The sequence below is a fragment of the Phyllostomus discolor genome, chromosome 12 (assembly GCF_004126475.2).
Source record: "Phyllostomus discolor isolate MPI-MPIP mPhyDis1 chromosome 12, mPhyDis1.pri.v3, whole genome shotgun sequence".
NCBI lineage: Eukaryota > Metazoa > Chordata > Mammalia > Chiroptera > Phyllostomidae > Phyllostomus > Phyllostomus discolor.
In genome coordinates, this window is record NC_040914.2 from 53,870,452 (window position 1) to 53,895,177 (window position 24,726).

The following is a 24,726-nucleotide window of genomic DNA, read 5'->3' on the forward strand; positions in this document are numbered from 1 at the left end:
AGATGAGAATATAGCGTGGGCAGTTTTGATTGGATTTTATTCTGCTAATCCACGCTTCTTTTGATAGTGCCCATGTGCCTCTTCAGCTTCCAAAGTACAACGTGATGAGTGGGCACTCTACCTCCCTCCCGCAGGGAGGCTGCAGTACATTGGAGAATGAGCCCACCCTGCCCACGAATCACAAATAAAGCCTGCGTTTCTTGGATTCCTGGTCGGCGATCCCCGTAAGGCGGCGGCCCACTCCTCCATCCACCGAGACGTCGGCCGTGGGGTCAGGCCTCCCCAGCTCCACGCCTGACTCGGACACGGATTCAGTCTCTGTTCCCCTCTGGGCCTTCTTTGGGGGATTCAAGCCGGTGTTCCAGCCAAAGAAGAGGAAAAGGTTTTCAGACCACCTGTGGAACCACCCTCAGGTAAAGAGAAGAAGCAGGAAACACGGCGAAATCTTGGGTACTCGTCCCGGCTTCCTCCCACTTCAAGATGGGACTTCCGCGGCTTCACTCCGCTCCCAACTTTCCCTTCCCATTGGCTAGCTTGGAATTGGTGTTTCAATAATCAGAACGCTGATTGGTTGATCTGAGACGGTTGCTAAAGCTATTGGTGCAGCCGCCATTGGAGGTCGCCTCGCACATTTTTAAATGCAAACTAGGTTCGAGGAAGAGAAGGCAAGGTGGAGGAAAGGGTAAGTTTGAGGCGGAGGCGGGCCCAAGGAAAGGCAGCCCACATTGGTTCATTTGAGGCCGAGGGGCGGCTCTTGAGCTCTCCCTCCTCGTGATTAGCCCAATTCGGGAAAAGAGGGAGGGCACTTAGGGAAAGCGGCAGAAATGCCTGCTTTGATTGGTCAAACCTGGCGGCAGGAGGGGCGCTCGCGGAGACGGATTGGTACGGAAGGCGAGGAGGGCGGGGCTCTGAGTCGGAGGTTTTGTTGTGAGGGTCGGTTGTCAAGCAGCGGCCAATCAGGGCAGGGGATGGAGGCAAGTGGGGGTCGCCGGAGCAGAGCCTCGGCCTCGGGAGCCGCAGCTGCAGGTGGAGTGGGCTACGGGGAGAGGAGGCGAGGGGACGTACGGTGGGCCCTGCAGTGGGCCGAGCCAGGTGGGGCCAGGCCGCGCTGCGGCGGAGAGGGTTCTGGGCGCGGGGAGGCTGGAATCCATCCCGCAAGCTGAGAGGAGTGGGAGGATCAGCAGAGGCCAAGGGACCGGCCTTAGCTCGGGTGGGGCGGGACCGGCCTGGAGGCCAGAGGGCCAAACCGAGGAGGCCGGAAGCGGAGCTGGGGGTCTGCGGGAGGATGAGTGATGAATAGGGACGCTGGAAGCAGGAGAGTGAATGAATGGGGATACTGGTAACAGAGGGGAAAGGGCAGTAAAGGGTCTGGCGAGTCAGGGACCACATTAGGGAACTCAGAAAACAACATGTGTGTGAACGGGGAACTAGAGAGGCAGGACTGGGGAACCTAGGAGAAAGGGGATGGAGAGGAGAGGTTTCATGGGAAAAAAAGGCGTGGAGGAAGGGAGAGGAGGCACCGTAGGTGGCCTTTTAAAGTTGAGGAGTCATACCGACTCATGCCCAGCTGGGACCTAGTTCCCAGCGCTGTCCTTGGGAATTTCAAGAGACCAGGAGTAGTTCCCTTGCCACAAACTGGGGGTGGAGGTAGGGGTGATGGATCCTCAGGGCCCTGTTTGACATTCTCCCCAGAGAAGATTTCAGTACCTGCCCCTGGGGTGCCTCTCCTGGGCCCCTAAGCTTAGCCTTGACTCCACCCCCTTCCCATAGGTCAGACAAAACAGTGACTCCCAGAAATCTATCAAACCTGCAGCCATGTGCTCTTCCCCGCCCCACTGCGGCTGCTGCATCTCCAGCACCAGCCTCCTGGAGCAGCGCCTCCTCCCATCATCCTGGCTTCTGGGAGGACCTTCTTTTTCCCTGTTTTCCCAGTCACCCTGCCTGAGGTGCCCCCTCTCCTGATTCTCAAATTGCATTGGTAGTGCAGCTCCTGGCCCTGGTGGCTTTGGTGGGTGTCTGTCTTTATCGAGTGTCCTTAGGGATCCAGAGAGTTGCAGCTGCAGTCTGCCAGTCAGTGTTCCCACCCAGTGTTTCCTAACAAGCCGTCCCCTCTGTTTGTGTTCCAGCCCGCTGTTGAGCTAAGATGGCTCAGCCTGACAGTCCATGATCCAGGATCCCACCAGGTGTGCTCAGGCTGCTGTGGATGATTTAAAACGAAGAGTCAGTCCAGAGCCAGGAGAAAGGCATTCCGTCTGCCTGGATGTGTGGGAACTCCCTGCCAACTTGACTGGCAGATCTGGGGGGGTCCACCCCCACCCCTCAAGGAAGACAGTCTTTTGTGGGTGGAGCTTCAGGTGCCAGACAACGGAAGGATGGCCACCCCTGTGGTCACCAAGATGGCCTGGAAGTTGCGTGAGTAGATTTCTTTTTCTGTTTCATGTCCCATGTACTTGTTAGCTGTTTGTTCTGGGGTGGCCTGAACCCCCAGCTTTGTCGTCTCTCCTTGGCCCAAGGGGAGACTCCCAGGCCTTGGAGTAAGACAGACCAAATGCAAACCATGACTTTGGCACTTAGCCGGGTGGCATTGGCCAGGCGACCAAACCTCTCGGAGGCTGGGTTTCCTGTCTGCACAGACAGGTACTCACACCTGCGTTCTAGAGTTGCTGCGAGATTCAAGTGAGAAAATGGACGTAGTAAAGCACGTAGTGCAGGAGTTCCCGTCAGGCTGACGGGCGGGGTGGGGCGAGAAATTCCGAAAGGCCTCCATTCCTGGCATTTTCAGGTATCTCGAAGTCAAACTTCCCCTGTCAGGTGAGGGCATCTTGGGGTGGGGCCAGGGGAGAGGGCAGGCAGAGGGGTGTCGGCAGGGCTCTGGCCCGTAACTGAGTGTGGGCACGACCCACTCCCATCGTTACGTAGCAGCTCTGAAACCTCTTTGATTGGGGGCCTCTTTAATTTCTAAAGAATTACTGAGGGCCCCAGAGAGCTTTTGTTTACGGGGGTTGTATCTACCGTGATTTACCATGTTAGCAATACTGGGACAGTATTGCAAAGCTATTTTCAAACAAGGACACGTCATCAAACATGCCATTAATGATGATGTCATCACATGTCGTATATCTTCGGGGAAACTCCACTGTGTTCTTATGAGCGAATGAGAGCGTAAAAATCAACTACCATCTTACTATTATTATAAAATATAGTTTTGTTTTCTTGGACCCCCTGAAAGGATCTTGAGGACCCCAAGTTTCCCTAGGTCTTTTTTTTTTTTTTTTTTTTTGGAGGACTGCTGCTCTACTCCTTGGTGCCTCTGTGGGCCGGTCCCCCTGCCCCCCGCCCCCTACTCGGAGTAACTGGTTGGCATAATTTTGGTGCCCAGTTGGTCGCCTGTGCTGTGAGTTGTTCCTGGGCAGTTTCCAGAAGCTGGGGCAAGGCTCCTCCATTTCTTAGCTGTGGGAATTCGGGCAAAGCTATTTGCTGGGCCTCGGTGTCTTTATTTGTAAAATGAAGGGTTTGGATCATTTTCCAATTGTTCCTCTAAGCCCGAGGGTTCTGGGGGAATCCTGTTAAGGTTTCCTGAGGAAGGTCCACTCTGGACCGAGTGGCTTTGCGTTTACTGGGGTTGTGTATCTGCCCCTGTAACAGCTGGCCCTGCCTGAGCCCAGAGCCAGGCAGGAGGGAGGCAGTAGGCAACAAAACAGACAAGGTCCCTGTGAAACGGGGTGCAGAGCCTGGGGAGAGGGACCAGCAGGAATCAGATCGCCACACCCCCTTGTCCCCCTTTGAATTCTAAGCTGGGACCTGTGCTTTGAATCAGTTAAGTAGGTGACAGGGAGCAGGGTCGGGAGGCAGTGAAGGCGCCCTGAGCCGCGCATGCAGAGGCCCTGAGGCAGGGAGTTCAGGGCGATGGACGACGTCCAGGGAGCCACAGGCCGCAGCACCGCCCTGGGGAGAATGTGGCCCCACGGAGGCTGCTGAGGACCCCAGCCCTTCCGAGGCTTCGCTTCAGCTGAAAGGCGAGGCCACGCCGTGAAAGTGCTCAGGGGGGAGGTCATGTGCTTCGGTGTCTGACAGTTTCACTACACAGCAGTTTAGCTATCTGAAGGGCCCAAGGCTAGTGACCTCTGACTCCTTGTGGCTCTAGAGTCTGAGACTCAGAAGGTCACTGAGCCCGCATGGGGTCACTGAATACTCGTCCTCAGTGCCTCTGGCCAGAATGCGGTATTCCCGGCTCTGGCTGGGACACGGGGCCCAGGCTGTGCCACCTGTGCTTGGGAAGCTGGCCTGGGCATCTGCCACAGGGCAGAGCAGCAGCCACCTGTAGGATGTGTGCGACCATCATCTATTTGCACCAAAATCCAGTGCCCAGGCGTGGGTCATCAGTGGGTTTGTCCTCCAGGCCAGAGGGGCACCCTGGGGCCAGTGCCCCATGCCAAGGCCGCCTCTGCATGGTGCCTGTGGTGTGCCCCCTCCTCCCTCCCAGCCCTCCGGGGGCTCCGGTCAGTCCCTGGTCAGGCTGCTTGGAGGGGAGTGGTCTGAGCCCTTCCGGAAGGGCCTAACCTCCACATTCTTTTCACCCCCAAGCCTGTGGTTCCCCCAGCTGTTTGCCCTGACCCAGGAACTACCCAACCAGGCCATAGTATGAAGACGGGAACTTTATCACTCTCATTCCCCCGCTGTCTCCCCAGTGCTGGGCCTGGAACAGGCTCCCACAAATCAAATATATTGTGAATGAATGGCCGTGTCCAGGGGCAGGGGTCGTGGGGCCCAGAGAGGGGTGGCAGTGTGCTCAGGAGGCCCAGTGAGGCCAGAACTTGCCCCGGAAAGCGTGAGAGCCAGGGTAGACACCCAGGCCTGTAGGTAGGTCATGGGCGGGGACAGGGCACACGCGGAGTGGCATCAGAGGAAGGCAGAGGGCCTGAGGCTTGGGCGCGCGTGCTCAGGGAGAAGGTGGTTCGCCGCTTCCTGGCCTGGGCAGCACTCTGGCTCAGCAGAAAAGCTCTTGAACAGACAGGTGCCTGTGGCTAGAGCCCCGGAGGAGCCCAGGCTGCTCTGTCTCTGCCGTGTCCTGAGCTGTGGGGGGACGGGGCCCCTGAGGCCCTGGCTGACACTGGGGCTGCGGGGGACTCTCGCCCCGGCGGGCTTGGGGTGCTGCCTGTGCGCAGCTCTGGCCGGGCCCTGAGGTCGAGCCCGCGGCAGGGTTCCCGGGCAGTGTTGGTAGCCACTCTGAGCCAGGCTGCCGGGCCAGCAGCCTTCCTGGGCCCAGTCCCCCAGCTTCTCTGCGGTCTGAGGTCCGTACCACAGAGACCCCCAGGCAGGGTAGAGACTGTCACCCGAGCCAGCCTCCCAGTTGCCTCCCAGTCGCTCCCTAGTTGCCTCGGCCTGTGGGCGTGGCGGGGTTTTCCCTCCTCCTGGGTCTGGACACCTGTCTTGTCTGCCCCTTCCTCCCAGGAGGGACTCACTCAGGAATGAGCTGGGAGACCTGGGCTGCCTCCTGGCTCCTTGCTGTGTCTCATTCTCCCTGGAGCACTGATGCCCCTGGGGCTTTTCTCCCCTGCCCCTGCCGGCCAGACCAGGGGCCCTGGAGGCTGCCCACAGAGATCTCACCTCCCACTCTGACTGGTCAGCCCTCACTCCCACCCCCTCACACCCAGACCCCTCGGGCGGCTGCCCTCTCCTTGTGCAGCCCACCCTCCTGTGCCCACCAGGGGTCCCAGCGCCCGCTGTCTGCGTGGTGATCACCCTCAGCCTGCCTGACAACACAGAGCACTTGCTCCAGCTCACAGGCCTGTCTCACCGAGTCCTCAGCAGCTCATGAGCCGGGCTCTGTTATCGTCCCCACGTACCAGATGAGGAGCCCTGCCCTCAGAGAGGGCGAGGGACCTGTCTCAGGCCACACAGCCTGCAAGAGCAGAGCTCAGGGTAGAACGGGGTCCGTGGTTCTGAAGCTGGGGGCTGAAGCCCTGGGTGAGCTCCCCGGGGGACAGCTTGTTTACACTTGACCTGAACGGCTCTTAAAACGTTTTCCCCAAAGAGGGGTTTGTATGCACAGCCAGTGGCAACTTGCAGGGTGCTTAGGTGGTGTGTGGGTCAAAGTTTTCTACCTTAATAACGACTTTCCTTTTCCTTTTTGTATCACAGAAAAAATATAATGAACATATCACACTTGTAATTTCATGGATATCATTGCTTACAGAACAGAGTTAAATAAAAATAGCAAGTCGCTTCTAAGAACCGAGCATAGTAAGGTCAATAGTATTACCAGGGAGCGTGCAGGAAAGGAAGAAAAGCATGAGGCCTCGGGTGGGATGGGAATGACCGAGGTGGAGAAATAGCCGTTTCTGGTTCAGGCCCAGGCCTGGGCCCAGCCTCGTCACCCGGCGTCACGAGGGGTGTCTGGGCCCAAAGGGGAGCTGAAGGGGCAGAGCCCTCGAGAGGGGCACCTGGTGCCAGAGCTGGAGGCCAAGCGGGCCAAGCCTACCCTCGCCCCAGAGGCCCGTCCAGCACCTGACTGCCCCCCCCCCCCCGTGCCCTTTCCCATGCCCTTTCCCGTGCAGAAGAGATCGTCGCCCACGCCAGCAACGTGTCCTCGCTGGTGCTGGGCAAAGGCTCCGGGCGGCTGCTGGCGACAGGCGGGGATGACTGCCGCGTCAACCTGTGGTCCATCAACAAGCCCAACTGCATCATGGTGAGCCTCGGCCGGCCGTGGGGGCAGGGCGGGGAGGGGACTATGAGCAGGGCGGGGCTGCGGCAGCAGCAGGCACCCGCTCCTCTGGGCGCCCACCCCAAGGGCTGGGGGACAGAGCACCACATCCGTGCCTCCCCCAGCTGTCTGCCCTGGGAGAGCCAGGGCGGCCCCAGACGTCAGGGACAGTGGCCGGTCCTCAGGCAGAGGGACACCCCCCCGCTGTAGAACAGCACCCGGGGAGCCTGCATGGGAAGGCTAGAACGAATCCCAGCCTGCCCTGCCCAGAGCCCGTCCGCCCACCCTCAGCTGTGTGTGGGGGTGACTGGTGTGTTCCCTACCTCGTTCTGCTGAAAGGATCTCCGGGCGCTCGGCTGGGGCTGGGCAGGGAGCTGGTTCTCCAGCGGCACTTCCCCCTCCTGCGCACACGACTGCGTTCAGTGCCCAAAACTGGGGTCCAATCCAGGAAGTCCCAAAGGAGGAAAATGCTCGACAGTGCATTGTGCTCTAGAGCTCCATCAGCCCAAGACCACTGTGTTGGTGTTTCGATCGGTGCCCTTGTAGGTGCTGACATAGATACACAGACGCGCAGGTGCATGCGTGTGCAGACCTGTTTCTGTGCATGTACACATGTGCAAGCACACGTACATGTGTGCACACAGAACTATGGTATTGAATGGAACAGTATGTTATTAAAAATAACAATACGTGAGCATTTTCCTGTGTCAACAAATACCCTTTAACGACACGACCTTTAATGGCCTGGTGGTGTGCCGTTGTGGGAGGAGCCGGAAGCAGCGGAGCCCCGCCCCACCCCGCCCCCAGTGTGGAGGCCCTGCGCAGCCTTGCGGCTCTGCTCAGCCACACGGCGAACATTCTCACCTGCCTACATCTTTAACAGATCTGTGATCCATGCATTCAGTCCAAAGGGGTGCACTTTTTTAAAAAAGCTTTCAAAACAGGCTGCCAAGTTGCCCTCCAGAAATCAGTTTGCATTCCCGCCAGGAGCGGGGGAGCCTCACTCTGTCCGCACTCAGCCGTGCGGCACAGGGCAATGTCACGCTTTTGACTCACAGGTTTGCACCGAGGTGGGCTCCTGCCGACAGCGTTTGGGAGTCGGACCCGGCTGCTTCTCGCTGAGGAGCGGTCTCACTGTCCCCAGCCCCCGTGAGGAACGGCCTTAGCAGACGCCGATGGAGCCACCCCCGAGCCTCGGGCTGGGAGTGACGCTGCATGGATTTCAGATCCCGACCTCTCTCCATGGGGGTTGGAAAGGCCAGCGCTTTCCACCCTTCCTCCTGGGCTCGGCCTGGCCAGCTCCGGCCGGCCGGGTTGGATGAGACTGCCCGTGTTCTCCAGCAAAGTGACTCCTGGGCTGTGGGCTCGGAGAGCCCCTTCCTGGGGGTTAGGCTGGGTCCTCCGGGGATCCAGGCCTTTCAGAAGGGCAAGAGGGGCGCCGCTGGCGAGCCAGGCCTCGCTGCTGCCGTGGTCTCCGCTCCTGAGGGGCCTGGGCCAGGCAGGGAGAGGAGCTGGAGCAGAGCCTAGGTGGGCGGCAGTTTGGACTCAGACCGAAGGGTCAGCTGCTGCCCTCCAAGGGGCCCAGGGCCATGTCTGCAGGTGGCGTCTGTCAGGAGCATAGTGAACGGGGGAAGGGGAGGGAGCATGACCGGGGTCTGGCCCACTCTCAGCCCTGGGAGCCAAGGCCAAGGCCGAGAGCGGCGGCTGCTCTGCCGTCGGGGAGAGCTGGGTGTGGCTCCGTTGCCTGGGCCACTTCTTGCTGACAGGCTTCCTGGGGGCCCCTCATCTGGGGCAGCCGCTGGGGGTCTGTCCACGCAGTGCACTGAAGCTTCCGCCCTCTCTCCACAGAGCCTGACGGGTCACACGTCCCCAGTGGAGAGCGTCCGCCTCAACGCCCCCGAGGAGCTCATTGTGGCCGGCTCCCAGTCGGGCTCCATCCGCGTCTGGGACCTGGAAGCTGCCAAAAGTAGGCTTCCGTGCTTGCCTTCCCCATGGCCCCCTGTCCAGTCGCCTCCCTCTGCCCCAACCAGGTTGGGTGCCTCCCTCCTGGAGCACTGACCGGACAGCGGGGTGACCCACTCCGCCCCCGCTCCCACCCACCTGGCAGGAGTGACCAGTCCGGTCTCAGCACGTGCCCCAAGGAGCTGCCCAGTAATGTCCAAATGGACGACTGTGTGGGTGGGCGGGTGGGTGTCTGTGTGGATGCAGAACCTGGAAGAACATCAGTGCCACCAGGGGCCACACAGGACACGTGAAGGGGCGAGGTGGCCGTGTGGGGCGTGCTGGGGGGTGCCCCGAGTCGGGGCGGCCCCCACTCAGTGTCTCTGACTGTGGCCTGCAGGAGCAGGGCTGGGGCGGCCGGGCCTCCCGTCCCCTTGCGCTTCGCTTTGGCTTTGTTCCCACCGTTTGAGGGGCTGGACAGGGTGCGGGCGCCACGTGCCGGTGGTTCCGCAGACACCCACAGAGGAGAAAGGGAGCCTCTGCCCGCTCCTCCCTGTTCTCAGAGGCCTCAGCCTTCTCCCCTCTTGCCTGGAGTTTTGCTCCTTCCCACCGTCTGTCTAAACAGCACGGTTCGGCTGCAGTCTCTCTCTAAAAACGTTTCATACGTGAGCACAGAACACTGTGCAGGCCCATGGTGAGAGGCCCAAGTAAACCCGTCTGCTCGCTGGTGACTGCCCACCTCTCGCCCTGCCTCTCCAGCATGCTGGGCGGGAGGCCACCCACGGCCTGAAGGGAAGAAAGGGTGGCGTGGATTGTGGCAAGCCTGCTTCTCCCAGAAGACAGCCCCCGGCTGAGCCGGGACGCACAGGTCTCTGGGCCCCTCCTGCGGCGTGTGCTCTGTCTGCCTCTGCTGCAGGACAGTGGCCGTCGTCCACGCACCCCTGTGGCCAGGTTCGTCCCGCCCAGGAGCAGCTGGCCTCTTGTTAGATGGCCCCTAAGAAAGATGGCGCCCCTGGGCCTCTTGGGGAATGCTTGCCCACCTGCCAGGGGGCTGCTTAAGAAGAACCGACCCCAGGATCTCTTAGAACAAGCAGGCTGCAGGCTCAGCATCTCAGCACGTGGTCCCGCTGCCTGGGCACGCACGGGACCCGCGGCGTCTGTGCTGGGGCATCGCTGGGCTCCAGGGGCCGGGGGCCAGGGCAAGGCCAGCTGCCCGGGCTCCAGCTGAGAAAGCAGAAAGGCTCGGGCAGAAGACGCTTCTCCAGCCAGGGAGCCTCGGCCTGAACCCAGACCCCAGCGGGCGGCACCAGCCATCCACCAGGCCCTGAGGAGGGAGGGGCAGGAGAGAAGACACGGGCGCTGTGCGTTCTCGGCCACGAGCGTTTCACACGTGGGGGAAACGCGAGCGCTCCGTAAGGCGGGTGGAGAGCGGAAGCTGGAGGCCGCTGTCTGGAAGCCCCGGGCACTGGCCCCCGGGGCTGGCTATTCTCCAGCTCGGCACACACATGGCCCAGACCCCCCTCCCAGGACGTGGCTCCGGGGAGCGGCAGCCCAGTGTCTGGCTTTCAGTGAGTGAGCTTCCCCAGGGGTTCTCATGCAGGGCTGGGTCGGCCAGGCCTCGAGCTCGGTGACAGCCCTGTGGCCGGGAGTGGCAGCGGCTGAGACTCGCATCCGTGTGTCGAAGTTCCCATCCCAGCGGTCTCCGCCCTGGCATTTGCTGCCCTGGGTTTGGGGGATTTCTCTGGTGGGAGAGAAGCTTGCCCTCAGCGGCCTTGGCAGGAGGAGCTGGCCTCGGGCCCACCTCCCGCCCTACCCACCACGGCCTGAGTGCTCGGGACAGGCCGGTAGGCACCGGGTGCAGGAGGCGTTCTGGGGGAGCTGCTGGCTGTCACGTGGGTTGCTTCGAAAGGCAGCCCGTCACTGGGGGGCTCGGGCAGAGGACGAGCAGCTGCTCGGCTGGGGTGGCGTGGAGCCTCCCTCACGGGACTCCTGTGGCAGACCCCGTGACGGAGGCCTCCCGAGGGCCCTCCCGGGACGGAAGGGCAAAGGCAGGAGTCACGCCAGAAGAATGCGGCCCTGCCTGCTTTCCGTGGCACGGCCCGGGGGCGAGGGCGGCTCAGCTGGGATGCCACAGGGAGGCGGCCTGCGCTTCACGAAGCCGGCCCACACAGGGCGGGACCCCCCATGGCCTCTCGGGGTGTGGCAGGGTTTGGAAACCTGGCTGTGTGATGTGGAGCCAGGGGCCGAAGCAGGAGCCAGCCCGAGTCTGCCCCCTTCAGGCCCTGGGCCGGGCGGCTTGTGCCCGCCGCCTCCTTGACCAGAGACGCAGCGCTGAGCCCCGGTGGCACGTGCCGCCACGGATAGCGAGGAGGGGCCGCCTCGCAGGGTGTGGTGCGGTCGAGTTAAGTGCGCAGTGGACAGGCGCGGCGGGTGCCCTGTCACAAGCTCTGAAGGATGTGCTGGGAGCGCCCTGGTCCCGGGCAGAGGCCCGCCCACTGGGGTGCAGCTTGCGTGTGGCGGGCAGTGGGAGGGGCTTCGTCCTCCAGGTAGATGGCAGCCGGGGCAGCTCCCTGGCACCCACTCTCAGCTGCGCCTGTCTGGTCCCAGGGGCTTGAGACATGTGTGACCCAGCTGCTCAAGAGCGAGGCGCCTGGTTTGGAGTCTGGCTCTGCACCTTGCTGGCTGGCCTCCTGTGGGCCGCTCCCCGCCGGAGCCTCTGGCCCTCACCCGCCTCCTGGCAATGCTGGGGTTGGGGAGGCTCGTGCTCAGAAACCACTTAGCCTGTTTGGTGCTCGGCGGATGTCCTGGGACAAGGGGGGGAGGTGCCCAGAGGCCACGGCACTGAGCACTGGGCCATCGCTGGGGCCACAGGACGGAGAACCAGGACAAGCGCCTGAGGAGCAGGTGCAGCGCGGGAGACGGAGGGAAGGATGGAGCCAGGCCTTGTTTCATAAAGAACTTACAACGAGGATTTTTATAACTCGAATTTATTGAGCACTCACCGCGTGTCAGGCCCACGATGAGAACTTTACATCCATTTCATTACGTGACCCTCACCAGGACCCTGCATGGGACGGCCCAGGGCCACACAGCAGACCAGGAGCAGAGCCAGAGACTGCCCCCCCTTCTGCCCGGCCCAAGAGCCCCGGGCCTGGACCTGGAGGGTGCGGACCGTCACGCAGTGGTTTGTTTGGTTCACCCAGTGCTCGGAGCTCGACTCTCATCCCTGAAGCGACGCGTCTGGTGTCTGCGTGAGCACCTCCGTCCACAGAGAGCCTGCTGCTGCCTCTCCGGCACCCTGTCTCACCCGGGCCCCACCCCAAGCATGGCTGGACGCCCGTGCCACTTGGCCCCGGCACGCATGGGGTGATCGGTTCCATCCAGACAGTGGAATTATAAATCTTTTAAAAAGCAAGACACACGAGGCCAGAAAGAGGAGGCGAATTTGATTGGTACCCGAGACAGAAATGCGATTTGCCCACGGGCCGAGCTGGGCCGGGCCAGGGAGCTGCCTGCAGAAGCTTGGAGGCTGGGAGACGTGGTTTCCTGGGGCAGCCGGTGGCGATCTGCCCCACGGCCCCGGCTCTGAGGCCCCGGGCCTGTCCTCATGGCTGCCCTCCCTGGGACGGCGGGCTAGTGTGGGCGCCAGGGCCACCCCGGGCGTGCCCTCCTCGTGCCCACCTTGGGGCCTCTGCCCACCGCTCCCCTCTGCCTGGCACCCCTCGCCCTTCGCTCTCACGGGAGCACACGGGGCCGAGCCCAGAGGCAAGCTGCGGGGGGTTCGAGATGCAATTTCTAGGGGCTCTGGTCGTAACAGAAATGGCTGTTGCTTCTCAGGAGGAAAACCGGAAGATGGGTTGTCAGGGTTGACTTCCCCGCATTTTACAGCCTGTGCTGTTCTTCGGCTCACGGGAAAGCCCACGCACACACCACAGCCCTTTCTCTCTGGCCATTCCGTCCGCCCCTCACGCGCCGTCTCTGCTTGCCTCCCTCAGTCCTCCGCACGCTCGTGGGGCACAAGGCCAACATCTGCAGCCTGGACTTCCACCCGTACGGCGAGTTCGTGGCCTCGGGGTCGCAGGACACGAACATCAAGGTGAGGCACCGCGCGGAGCCCTGCGTCCTGCCCGAGGCTGGCAGTGGGCCCCGGCTGTGTGTCCCTTCCAAGGGGGCAGATGTCCGGCTCTTTGTGGGGGCGTCCTCTCTCTGCGGTGGCATTCACACTCTCCCGGAGAAGGGAGGTGTGGGCGCATGGCAGACACTTCTGCCCGAAATTACCAGCTTGGGGGTGCAGTTTTGAGACTCCTGTCGTTCTGGGCTGTGACGGCTCAGAGGCGCTGGAGCCTTTCTCCGTTCCCAGCCACACACTGCCCCCCGGCCCAGGCCTTGGGCCTGCCCAGGCCTGTGACCTGTCCTGACTCTGCCCCTGCCCCTCTCCCTGCAGCTCTGGGACATCCGGAGGAAAGGCTGTGTCTTCCGGTACAGGGTAAGGAAGGCACCCTCGGCGGGTCGTCCCACAAGCGCCTTGCAGGCGTGGAGCACAGGTGGGGCCCCCACTGGCAGGGGCGGAAGGGCCCTGCTGTCCACCGTGGGTGAGAGCGTAGGAAACGAGAGTCCCAGTGGGAAGCATGGACCCGGAGCAGAGCAGGGGTGCCGTGGGGGGTCCACCGGACCCCCAGCTCTCCACGAGTTCCCTCAGAACCGCGTTTACCAAACTGTGCCCCGTGCCCTGCTTTTACAGGCAGGAAACAGGCATCATCAGGGGAGGGGGTGCCTATGCACAGGAGTGTGGGAGCACTGAGGCTAACGCAGAGTTAGGGCTGGAGGTTGGCACAGCCTTGGATGTGCAGAGAGGGCAGTCCAGAGTTCTCGGAGCGGCCTGCAGGGCGGGGGCCCAGGACCACGCGTGGGGAGTGTTCCTCGGGGGCTTCTGCGCGCCTGTCCCCTCGCTGTCCCCTCCACTGCCTGCTCCCCGGCGGGGGAGTGGGACAAAGAGCCCCCTGGGCCAGCCCCTCAGGTGAGCCCCATGCCTTGTCCTGTCCCTTCCTCAGGGGCACAGCCAGGCCGTGCGGTGTCTCCGGTTCAGCCCCGACGGGAAGTGGTTGGCGTCGGCTGCGGATGACCACACAGTGAAGGTACCTGCCAGCGCAATCGGGGCCCAGGGCTGGGGGCTGGCGTCTGCTGGGGCCCTCACCTCCCTCCTGATTGGCATGGCGTGTCCCAAGCCCGTCCGGAGCGGACGGTGGGGTGTGGGTAAAGAGCTCGGGCTGGAACAGGGGCAAGCGGCAGGGCCCGGCCTGGCCCTCATCCCCGCCCCGCCCCACCCCGCCCCAGCTCTGGGACCTGACTGCTGGCAAGATGATGTCCGAGTTCCCCGGCCACACGGGGCCCGTCAGTGTAGTGGAGTTCCATCCCAACGAGTACCTCCTGGCCTCTGGCAGCTCGGACAGGTGAGGGGACGCGGGCCCGTGGCCCGAGACCACTGCCCCCCACATCTCCGCCTCTGAGTGTGTGTGTGTCTGTACCAGGTCTGTTTCTGTGACCCGGGGTATCTGTCACATGCCTGGTGAGCCTATGTGGAAGGAATTAACTGCCAGGCCAGGCCAGACAGGACCCTGGAGCCATCCCTCCCCGGACTTTGGTCCAAAGCCCTTGTTAGTCTCCTGTCCACGGAGTCCCCTCCCCCAGCCTGCCCAGGGCCAGCCCCCTGCCCAGGGCATTGCTCTTAATGGCTCTGAGGAGTAGGGGCGGGGGGTGGGGGGAGCTGTTTGGAGGCCGATGGGGCCCTGGCTTCCAGCACGGCCTGGCTACCTTTGCAGGACGATCCGTTTCTGGGACCTGGAGAAATTCCAGGTGGTGAGCTGTATTGAAGGGGAGCCCGGGCCCGTCAGGTACGCAGGCAGCCGGGCGGTGGGCCTGGCCCTTCCTCCTCTGGGGAGGCGGGTGTGGGTGTGGACGGGCCTTTCCCATCTCCCCGTCTGCCCCCACGTGTCCTCGGGGGCCCCCCCGCAGCCTCCCCGGGCTCCTTAGGACCCGAGGCCCACTCTCGCCCTGCCCAGGAGCATCCTCTTCAACCCCGACGGCTGCTGCCTGTACAGCGGCTGCCAGGACTCGCTGCGCGTCTACGGCTGGGAGCCCGAGCGCTGCTTCGACGTGGTCCCGGTCAGCTGGGGCAAGGTGGCCGACCTGGCCGTCTGCAACAACCAGCTGGTGAGAGCGCTGCCCACCCTCCCCCCGGGCCACCCTGCTGCTTGCACCAGCCCCCACCCCGGGCCCCCACTCCCACCGGGCCCTTGAGGGGGCCCTGCCCACCTGTGCCCTGGCCGCTGTTGGCAAGGGCCCCACCCCAGCTCTGGCCTTCCTGCAGATAGGCGTGGCCTTCGCCCAGAGCAACGTCTCCTCTTACGTGGTGGACCTGACCCGGGTCACCAGGACAGGCACCGTGGCCCAGGACCCCGTGCAGGACAGCCGGCCCTTGGCTCATCAGCCCCCTCCTCCCACTGCCCCACTCCGGCGCATCTACGAGCGTCCCAGCACAACCTGCAGCAAGCCTCAGAGGTGGGTTTGGGGCTCGGGGTGCTGGGGGGCACGGGGAACTAGGGGGTCCAGCACAACCTGCAGCAAGCCTCAGAGGTGGGCTCGGGGTGCTGGGGGGCACAGGGCACTGGGGTCCCAGCACAACCTCACAGCAAGCCTCAGAGTGGGGCTCGGGGCGCTGGGGGGCACAGGAGGCAGGCCCATCCCCCGCAAGGCTTTGGCAGGGCTGGCTTGGCCTCACTGGCCCTGGCCGCCCCACAGGGTGAAGCAGAACTCGGAGAGCGAGCGCCGCAGCCCCAGCAGCGAGGACGACCGGGACGAGCGGGAGTCGCGGGCGGAGATCCAGAACGCGGAGGACTACAACGAGATCTTCCAGCCCAAGAACAGCATCAGTGAGGCCTGGCTCCCACCCTTCGGACCCCAGCGTCCCCCTCTGTGAAAGGGATGCAGGCGATCCTTCCGGGGACTGCGTCCATTCAGTGTCCGAGTTCCTGGCACCCACCGGGCCAGGCTCCGGGCCCAGGTCCTCTGGGCCCCAGTAGCGCCCTGGCAGCCACTCAGTCCCCTGAGCAAAGGAAGGCCTACAGGGCAAATGGGCGGGAAGGGGCAGGGTCCAAGTCTGCAGCGGCATGCCTGGAAACTACCTTCCATTTCCCCACAGTGGTCACCCGTGTCCTGACAGAGCCCTGGACCCCGGGTCACCTCAGCCCTAGGGGCTCAGACCGGAGCCTCGGGCAGCCAGTGTGAATCCCCACCCCCTTTGCCTCTACAGGTCGGACACCGCCCCGAAGAAGTGAGCCCTTCCCAGCACCCCCAGAAGATGGTGAGCTGGGGGGTGGGGTGGAGCCTGGCTCCCAGCTCCCCAGTCCTCAGGACCCCGCCCTTCCCCTCCCCTGGCCTCCCCTCGCTGACGCCACCCTAGTCTCTCTCCCACTGGCTCAAGGCCGCCGACTGTGCTGGGCCCCAGGCTGGGCCCCGGTGAGTGGGCACGGACAAGGCAGGCAGGCGCTCCCCCCAGAGCCCGCACCCTAGTGAGGAGGGCAGAGGGTGGGCAGACCCCCACATGGGCAGGTCCAGAGACCACACAGGTGCTGTGGAGGAGCATGCTGGGCCTGGTGAGAGGTCACCCGCTCACCACCAGCACCCCCGGCACATGCTTCCCGGCGACCCCTCCACACATGGTGCCCGACGCCTGCTTCCTGCCAGGCCTGGGACGGGGGAGGGAGAAAGTGGGGTACAGGCACAGCCCCAGCCCTTGGGCCTCCCTCCCCGGCTGCCCGCGGGCTCCTGCTCTGCCCCCCACGGTTGCAGGTGCCATCAGATCTCACCCCAACCCCCGCCTTCCTCCTGACCCAGAGGACCTTTCCTCTTGCCCCCAGACATGGCCATAGCCAAGGAGGCGGCGAAGCCCAGCCCAGCCATGGACACGCAGTTCCCGGTGCCAAACGTAGGTCAGGGTGGCGGGCTGTGATGGGAGACTCACAGCAGGGCTGGGCCCCGAGCCGGGGCTGGGGGCAGAAAGGTAGCCCTCAGGCCCCCACCCACCGTGCTCCGGTCCTCCAGCTCGAGGCCCCGCCCTGGCCCCAGCCCGTCACTTCCACCCCTGCACCCAAGGCCGAGCCTGCCATCATCCCTGCCACCCGAAATGAGCCCATCGGGCTGAAGGCTTCCGACTTCCTGCCCGTGAGTGGGGACCCAGCCAGGGGCGGGGTGGAGGCCCATGGGGCAAGGGTAGAGAGCTTCGCTGCCAGCGCCCGGGCCCCCATCCCCCCAGGCCGTGAAGATCCCCCAGCAGACAGAGCTGGTGGACGAGGATGCCATGTCACAGATCCGCAAAGGCCACGACACCATGTGCGTGGTGCTCACCAGCCGCCACAAGAACCTGGACACCGTGCGGGCCGTGTGGACCACAGGTGACATCAAGGCAAGGGCCGTCCTCACCCCTGCCCCGGGCTTAGGGCTGGCCGAGGAGAGGGCCACAGGATGCGGGGCGGTGGGGGAGGTGGGAGGCCCCTTTCACCGCACTGTGGCCGACTCCACCTTCATTGCTTCCACCCTCGTCCTCGCCAGCTGCCACTCATTGAGCACCCGTGGAGTCTGGTGCTCACCAGCTGCCACTCATTGAGCATCTTGGAGTCTGGTGCTCACCAGCTGCCACTCATTGAGCATCTTGGAGTCTGGTGCTCACCAGCTGCCACTCATTGAGCATCTTGGAGTCTGGTGCTCACCAGCTGCCACTCATTGAGCATCTTGGAGTCTGGTGCTCACCAGCTGCCACTCATTGAGCATCTTGGAGTCTGGTGCTCACCAGCTGCCATTCATTGAGCACCGAGCCTGGCCTTGCGAGGCTTCTTATTTTAGGTGTTCTTCTTAATACCCCACAAAAAACCCATCGTCACACCACACCCAGGCAGGGGCCTCCCTGTCCCCAGCCCTCTGTGACGGGTATTCTGTTTGCACAGACGTCGGTGGACTCAGCCGTGGCCATCAATGACCTGTCGGTGGTGGTGGACCTCCTGAACATTGTCAACCAGAAAGCGTAAGTGGCCACAGTGGGCGGAGCGGGCGGAGGGGGCGGGGCTGGGTGCTGAGGGCACCTGTCCCCGGGCCTCTCCCCAGCTCCCTGTGGAAGCTGGACCTGTGCACCACGGTCCTGCCGCAGATCGAGAAGCTTCTGCAGAGCAAGTACGAGAGGTACGTGTGGGGAAGCCCGGGCCGCCTCGCAGCAGGGAGAGGAGGGGACAGAGAGGCTCCTGCAGGGACCACGTGAGGTGGCTGTCTCTGATCTGCCCCGACCCATCTGTCTTTGTGTACTTGCTGTCTGTCTGTCTGTGGCTCCGTCCTGCCGTCTGCCTCTGAAGCTATGTCCAGACAGGCTGCACCTCGCTGAAGCTGATCCTGCAGCGGTTTCTGCCGCTAATCACTGACATCCTGGCAGCCCCGCCCTCTGTGGGCGTGGACATTAGCCGGGAGGAGAGGTGAGGGGCCTGGCCAAGTGCCTGTGTTGGGGGCAGGGGTGCCACGCCAGCTGAGGGCACTCGGGCCAAGAGGCCCAGCCCGCTGTTGGGAAGCCCCGCTAGAGCAGCTGTGGAGGAGGTCACTGGGCCTACAGAGAGTCCCTGGCTCAGGGTGTCGGGCGGGGGTAGCAGAGCCTGGGCTCCTCCGTGGCCTGGCTCTGCCCGAAGCACTGGCGTGGCCTGGTGTGGCCCGGGGGTCGGGCGGGGTAGTTAGGACAGGCAAGGCCCCAGGGTCAGGGGGCGTCATGGTATCCGGGCAGCCGGCCACCTCAAGTGCTGCCCCTCTGCCCACAGGCTCCACAAGTGCCGGCTCTGCTACAAGCAGCTCAAGGGCATCAGCGGCCTCGTCAAGAGCAAGGCGGGCTTGAGCGGCCGCCACGGCAGTGCCTTCCGGGAGCTGCACTTGCTCATGGCCAGTTTGGACTGAGGGGTCTAGTGGGCAGGGGCACCTGGCAGCCCTTGGGGCCTGGCCTCAGCACGCACTCCTGCTCCCTGTGTGCCCACCGGCCCGTGAGCCTCTGCCCTGCCCCCTCCGCTGCCCTGTGGCCGTCCTGGAGGCGGCAGCACTGACCCACCGGCCGCCTCCACAGCCCTGAACTCAGATGACTCCTGTCAGCAGTGGCTGCCCAGCTTTGCCCAAATCTTGCTTCCTGGGGCAGCCAACCAAGCCCTGCGGCTGCTGCTGTAATTTATAAGGCAAATTTTATTAAATTTGTAAGTATTTACTCTGGGTTTTTTTGCGGGGAGGGGCATATTTGGCCACAGGGGCTTCTGCAGGGACGGTGCACGAGACTGTGTGGCCAGCAGGGGGCAGCAGAGTGCTGGGCAAACAGGAAAGGGCCAATTCTGGCTTTGGGAGAGAGGAAGTGGGGAGGCAGCAACTCTTCCTCCATGGCTGGGAGACAGGTGAGGGGGCGCCCCACCATCTCCTCCATCTCAGCCACACTCCCAGGGGTGCATTGGGCCCTCCAAGGCCAACAGCTGAATCCTGCAGGGTGCTAGGACCCCCGCCTCACAGCCATGGCCACCACTGTGCTGGCCCAGACCCCAGCATGCACCCGAGCCCCCCCCCACGCAGCCTTCAGACCCCGGGCTGGGGGGGCAGTCCCCCGCCCCCCCAGGAGGGCTCTGAATGGACTTCACCCTGTGCAGGAGTCCCCAGGGCCGGCTGGCCGGGACGAGCTGCCTCAGCCGGTGGGCTTCGCTTCTCCCCCGGAGGCAGCAGTGGGTGGGTGGCCCAACCCCTGCCAGAGGGGGGACCCCACTGAGCACAGTATCCCCCAAGGCTGCGGCCAAGTCCAGGCCAACACACCCCGTGGTGGGGGTGGGGGGCTGCCCTGCACCGGTGGTCAGGGTCCCCTCAGCCCTGGGGGAAGGTGGCACTCGCCTGTGGCCAGTTCACTTACAGGGACAAGTCCAGGGCCCAGCCGTGGTTTCGCCAACACTTGCGGAGCCTTCACGTCCCGTCTGCACGGTGGAGGTGCCCACACTGTTCGTGGGTCGGGGTTGGTCGCTCACAGTCAGGGAGGGGGCGCCGGCCCCCCAGTCGCAGGTGCTCGGGACACACCAGGCTTCCGTGGAGGGCCGCAGGCGACCAGCAGGCAGGCGCTCCTGATGGCCAGGGGCTCGCGAGACCCACCCTTCCAGACCACGCTTGTGTAAAAAGGCTTTTATTTTAATATGTAAAAATGGCTAAGCTTCCAAAAGTTCTTAAATAGGATTTCAGAGGGAGGACTGTGTCCAGAAGCCAGGGCGCAGGGAGAGCCTGGTGCCAGGCAGATGAGGGGCGCAGCAGAGTCCCCGCCCCCTGGCCTCCCGCCAGCCATAAATACGGCCCGGCCTGGGGCTGGCAGGGCCTGCTCCTCTGTACACCAGTGCACACCATACACTTGCCCCTTGGGGCGCCCCCTTGTGGACTTCCCCCGGCATGCCCACCAACTGACCAGCCTGTCCTGGTTCCTGTGCCTCCCAGGGGCTCCTCGGCCACCCACCTCAGAGGGCGCCCTGCAGCCTGGGAGAGCTGGGCCAGCCCAGGCGAGGGCCACCCTCCAGACACCACTGCCCTCCCCACAAGGGTCTGGGCCTGCCAGGTGGAGCAGGACATCCCTGCCCTTCCAACCCGAGTCATTTGCACCAAGAGCCATAGCCGAGAGACACCATTTCCTTCTGAACATGTTTCATCTCAGGGGAGACAGAAGAGGGGCCTCATTCTGGCCTCTGCCTCCTGGACCCCCAGCTGCAGCGGGCGAAGGCCAGTGAGGCCTCAGGACCTAGCCCCCGGCATGGTGGGTGGACGTGTCCGTCAATCCATCAGACAGGCAACGGCCTCGACTTCCCTGCGGGGGGGGGGGGGGGGGGGGGGGCTCATTAGGCTCTGTTCGCGAGCAGGGGGGAGCCCAGCAGAAGCACACAGACAGCAGGCAGCGGAAGGACAGACCCAGCCGTGAGCAGCAGGCGCCCTGCACAGCCCGGCAACCCAAGACGAGGTCAGGCGGCAAGTAGCGCTGGGCCCCTGGCCCACACTCACCTGGAGACTCTGCAGCCCCAGCCTCAGGCTGAAATCAAAGCAACAGGCGTCTCACTGGGGGGCCTGCCTTGGGCCAGGACCCCTCAGGTCCCTGCTGCCCTGTGTCTTTGTGCTCCAAGCACTTGCTGGGCCTTTCTGCGCCTGGGGCCAAGGTGGGGGCTGGAGGCCTGGTTTCCAGGCCTCTGACCAGGCTCACTGCTCACCGGGGACATGGAGTGGACCCTGTCCTTTCCAACCCCGCAGCCAAGGCCCAGGTCTAGGGACGCCAGGCCTGCTGTGGAAGGCATGCCGCATGAGCCCAGCCTGGGACACTCATGGCCTGGGCCTCCAGGCCCCCCCACCCAGCTAGGAGTGGGGGTCTTCGGTTTCCCGTCTGTGAAGCGAACCCGGCACTGTCTGCCCCAACTCCCAGGCCCCGGGAAGGATGTGACACACAGGCTCTAGAGAAGTTTTAGAAACTCTTAAAAAGAGAAAAGCCTGTTCACGTAAGGGCAGCCCAGTGGCTGTGACTGACCTGTTGGGGATGGGGCTCACCCACCCACTCCCTCCCCGAAGGCTCACCTGAGGGCTGCAGCCTCCTCCGGATGGAGCCTGGGCGGCTAGTGGTCCCAGAGCCGGGAGCCGAATGAGCCCGGGCTGAGGGCTGTGGCGCCTGGCAGGCTGGCTCCCACTGTGGGTGGGGGCAAGCAGGTGGGTGGGGCCGTGCTGCCTGCCCCCCAGCCCTGCTGCCCTCCACTCCCCTCCCAGCCTCCCGACACCTTCCTCATCTGCAAAATGGGCATGACAATGGCGATGCCCAGCTCGGTTGTTGCAAGAGTTACGCAAGAGTACATGTAGAGAAGTGACTTAGTTACTGCTAAGCACCCGTGTGCCCACCTGCGGCCCACCTCCCTGACCAGCTGAAGGCCCCACGGGGACCTCCGAGGCCCCGAAATACTGGGACTAAAGAGCCTACTGGGTCTCGGTTCGAGTTCTGGCTCCAGCCCCTCTGGCCTCTCTCCTCCCTCCCTGCCCCTCACCTGGAAGTCTCCGCCCAGGGCCCCTGGGACAGGTCTGTGCCATCCCCCTACCTCCAGATGCTCCTGGCTGGACCAGGACCCCAGCTCTGCCCTGCGGGACCCAGGGCCCAGCTCCACAGAGCGGACCCTCTCGGCAAACTTGAGGGAGTAGAGCGTCTCGCTGGTGTTCTTCTCCACGGGGGACACCTGGGGGACACGAGGGCTTGCTCACCACCGAGGCCAGCCGCCCCCACAGAACTGGAGGGGGCAGCATGCTCGCCGGAGGGTGCTCGCGGCCAGGGGACCTTGAGAGGCGCACAGGGTGTGTGGCCAGGTCTGCTGGGGAGGCTGGAGGGGTGCACGGCACCCAGCTTTGGAGCCGCTAGGGACAAAGGTCCCTCCTCCACACGGCTTGGGTACCCGGAAGGGGTCCCTGGCCGTGGTGCTGGCCGAGCCCACCCGAGGCCCTCACCTGCACCACCATGAGGGTCTTGCTGTCCCCGCTGAGCGAGTCCTGCAGCAGGTAGGTGAGCTTGGAGTTGCGGAAGGGCACGTGGCCCTGGCGGGAGCGCAGAGCCGCGATGACGTCCCCCAGCGCCGACAGGGACTTGTTGATGTGCTGCGCCTCCCGCAGGCGGCTGCCCTCCGCCCCGGACTTGCCCACGCGCTCCGAGCCGGCCAGGTCCACCAGGTTCAGCTTCCCTGCGGGGAGGGCACCGGGCAGGTCAGGGGTGCCCAGGGGGCAGGGGCGGGGGGAGCTCAGGCCGGGCCACCCGCCACCCTCACTCACCCGTGGTGCGGAGGCCGGTGCTGCAGTCCACGCCGCGCACAGTCACGATGAGCAGGGCATGCGAGCGGGAGCTGTGCTCGTTCAGGTTGGTGAACTCCGTCGTGCGGTTGGTGTGGCCGAACTCAAACACCTGGGGCAGGGCGGGGGCGTGGCAGAGGCACCGGGCTTGGAGTGGGGCCTTGCAACCACCCCGTCCCCAAGAATCCCCATGAGGGGTGTCACCCCCTGCGTTGTACAGAGGAGGAAACTGAGGCTCCAAGAGGTGTGGGGACATGGCTACGCCAGAGCACCCGGCTCTGGGCGGGGTCTCCCCACATTTCCCCGCCTCCAGCTCCCAGCCCCACACCTTGTTGATGTCCTCCACGCTCTGCACCTGGAACTCAGTCAGGCCCGGCACGTACAGCTGCCCACTGCCATCTGGGCACAGCCGGATCTCCAGTTTCTCCTGGGGCTCCTGCCCCAGCAGGTCCCTGGGGTGGGGAGCAGGCGGGACAGTGACTCCCACAGTGACTCCCGTGTCTCCCACCCGGCAGCCTGCAGGGGCGGGGAGGCCACTTCCAGGGAGAAAGGAGCACCTCCACCTGTGTGTCCCGGTCCCAGGGCTCAGAGCGAGCCCTCCTGCCCTGCCTGCAGGCTGGGGGGAGGAGCCAGGACCAGCAGACCCCCTGAGCTGAGTCCTCACGGACAGCCCCCATCTCCCTTCTTCCGGGAGAGACCCCACTTCTCTTCCCACACGGCTCTGCGCCAGGGCCGCCGGCCTGAGCGCCTCCACCTGAGAGGGCCTCCCACCTGAGAACCTCAAACTCCAGGGCCGCCCACCTGAGGGCCTCGTTGTAGATCTCGGCCGCGCTGACCGTGATGGTGTACTCCCAGTCGGACGCCTTCTCCTGCACCTCGGCGAAGAGCAGCTGCAGGGCCCGCTGGTTGATGCCTGGATTCTCAGGGGTCCCCTGGGGGCAGCAGCAAGGCCCCAGTGAGCCGGGCCCCTCCCCACATCGGAAGCTCTGGTCTGCATGCTGGTCTGCCCCCAAGCCCCCTCCACCAGCTGCAAGCAACTTCATTCCCCTCCGTGGGCCTCAGTTTCCCGGCACCACCCGGCCAGAGCTGTCCTGAGGCTTCCGGCAGAGCCCCCAGGTGAATGCCTGGGGGGGACTGCACACAGCGGGTGCTGAGCCGCCTGTAAGGGGTCCCGCCCCAGGAAGCTACGATTTCCCTGCCACTGCCCACACGCGGGTCCAGCGTCAGTGAGGGCAGGAGCCAGGCCCTGGGGGAGTGGAGGGAGGCCCAGGGGCCAGTGGGTGCCCCGGGCCAGTGAGCTGCCTGGCCTTTCTGAGAGGGAACCTCATGGGCACCCTCTCTTCCCTTAGATGGCGCCCCCCGCCCAAAGGCCGTCCTGCTCCCCTTGTCCACTGCCCACCCCCTAGACCCAGGGATCCCCACAGCACCCCCTCAAGAGCCAGGGAAATGCTAACGAGCCAAAGGCACCCCCTAGGCCAGACTTTCTATCTGCAGTTGAGATTCCTCCTCGCCCTGGAGGCCCGCTGCCCCATGGGGAGGGGACAGACCGAAGCAGGGAGATGACGCTTTGCCCGGGAGTGGCAGGTGGGAGCCGGGTGCCCCACCGCAGTCTGCACCAGTCTGTGCCAGGCCAGTCCCTGCCGCTGCCTGGGGTCTCCTCTAGGGCAGAGACCTGCCCTCATCATTCCCAGGGCCCAGCACGGCACAGCCGTGCAGCAAGAGCCCAGCAGATGTGCAGGCGATTTACGGAGGCTGGTCCGGAGAGACCGCCTCCAACTTCAGGCCAAGACCCTTCGGCCTAGTCGGCCTAGATCCACCTCAGGCCAGGCGGCCTGGCTGGTGTAGCTCAGTGGATTGAGCTCGGACTGCGAACCAAAGCATCACAGGTTCGATTCCCAGTCAGGGCACATGCCTGGGTTGCAGGCCACAGCCCCCTGCAACTGCACATCGATGTTTCTCTCTTTCTCTCTCTTTCTCCCTCTCTTCCCTCTTGAAAAATAAATAAATAAAATCTTTTAAAAAAAATCCTTCGGCCTAGTGTGTTTGCTTCTCCCACCCACGGGGACCCCCACAGGGGCCCCTCTTCAGGCCTGGAGACGTGGGGGGTTGTGAAGACTGAGTAGGGCAGCACGCACAACGCGCAGAACCCCGAGACCAGTGAGGAGACGCCCCATCGATGGCAGCAAGGGGTGGTC

The 24,726-nt window shown here is 64.0% G+C and overlaps 2 protein-coding genes across 3 annotated transcripts in view; one reads left to right on the forward strand and one right to left on the reverse strand.

The window, feature by feature from the left end:
* The first annotated feature begins 887 nt into the window (after nucleotides 1–887).
* Nucleotides 888–18,923, forward strand: KATNB1 (katanin regulatory subunit B1). 2 transcript variants are annotated; one of them, XM_028502032.2, is made up of 20 exons: nucleotides 888–1,092; nucleotides 2,127–2,412; nucleotides 6,558–6,688; nucleotides 8,552–8,669; nucleotides 12,640–12,740; nucleotides 13,089–13,130; nucleotides 13,696–13,779; nucleotides 13,979–14,094; nucleotides 14,464–14,535; nucleotides 14,704–14,854; nucleotides 15,012–15,202; nucleotides 15,443–15,573; nucleotides 15,954–16,004; nucleotides 16,561–16,628; nucleotides 16,745–16,864; nucleotides 16,956–17,105; nucleotides 17,644–17,720; nucleotides 17,801–17,875; nucleotides 18,043–18,159; nucleotides 18,493–18,923. In XM_028502032.2, exons 2-20 carry the CDS (start codon nucleotides 2,373–2,375, stop codon nucleotides 18,623–18,625), a joined length of 1,968 nt encoding a protein of 655 aa, XP_028357833.1. In that variant the 5' UTR covers nucleotides 888–1,092; nucleotides 2,127–2,372; the 3' UTR covers nucleotides 18,626–18,923. The 2 variants fall into 2 exon arrangements, with proteins under 2 accessions (XP_028357833.1, XP_028357834.1); XM_028502033.2 differs by having other exon boundaries at nucleotides 900–1,026.
* Nucleotides 18,924–19,851: 928 nt separating this feature from the next.
* KIFC3 (kinesin family member C3) overlaps nucleotides 19,852–24,726 on the reverse strand; it is a 59,516-nt gene continuing 54,641 nt past the window's right edge. Inside the window, 7 exon segments of the mRNA XM_028501898.2 lie at nucleotides 19,852–20,534; nucleotides 21,287–21,395; nucleotides 21,796–21,930; nucleotides 22,196–22,425; nucleotides 22,514–22,643; nucleotides 22,860–22,983; nucleotides 23,333–23,463. Of these exon segments, the coding sequence (XP_028357699.2) occupies nucleotides 20,509–20,534; nucleotides 21,287–21,395; nucleotides 21,796–21,930; nucleotides 22,196–22,425; nucleotides 22,514–22,643; nucleotides 22,860–22,983; nucleotides 23,333–23,463 (885 nt within the window). The 3' untranslated portion in view covers nucleotides 19,852–20,508.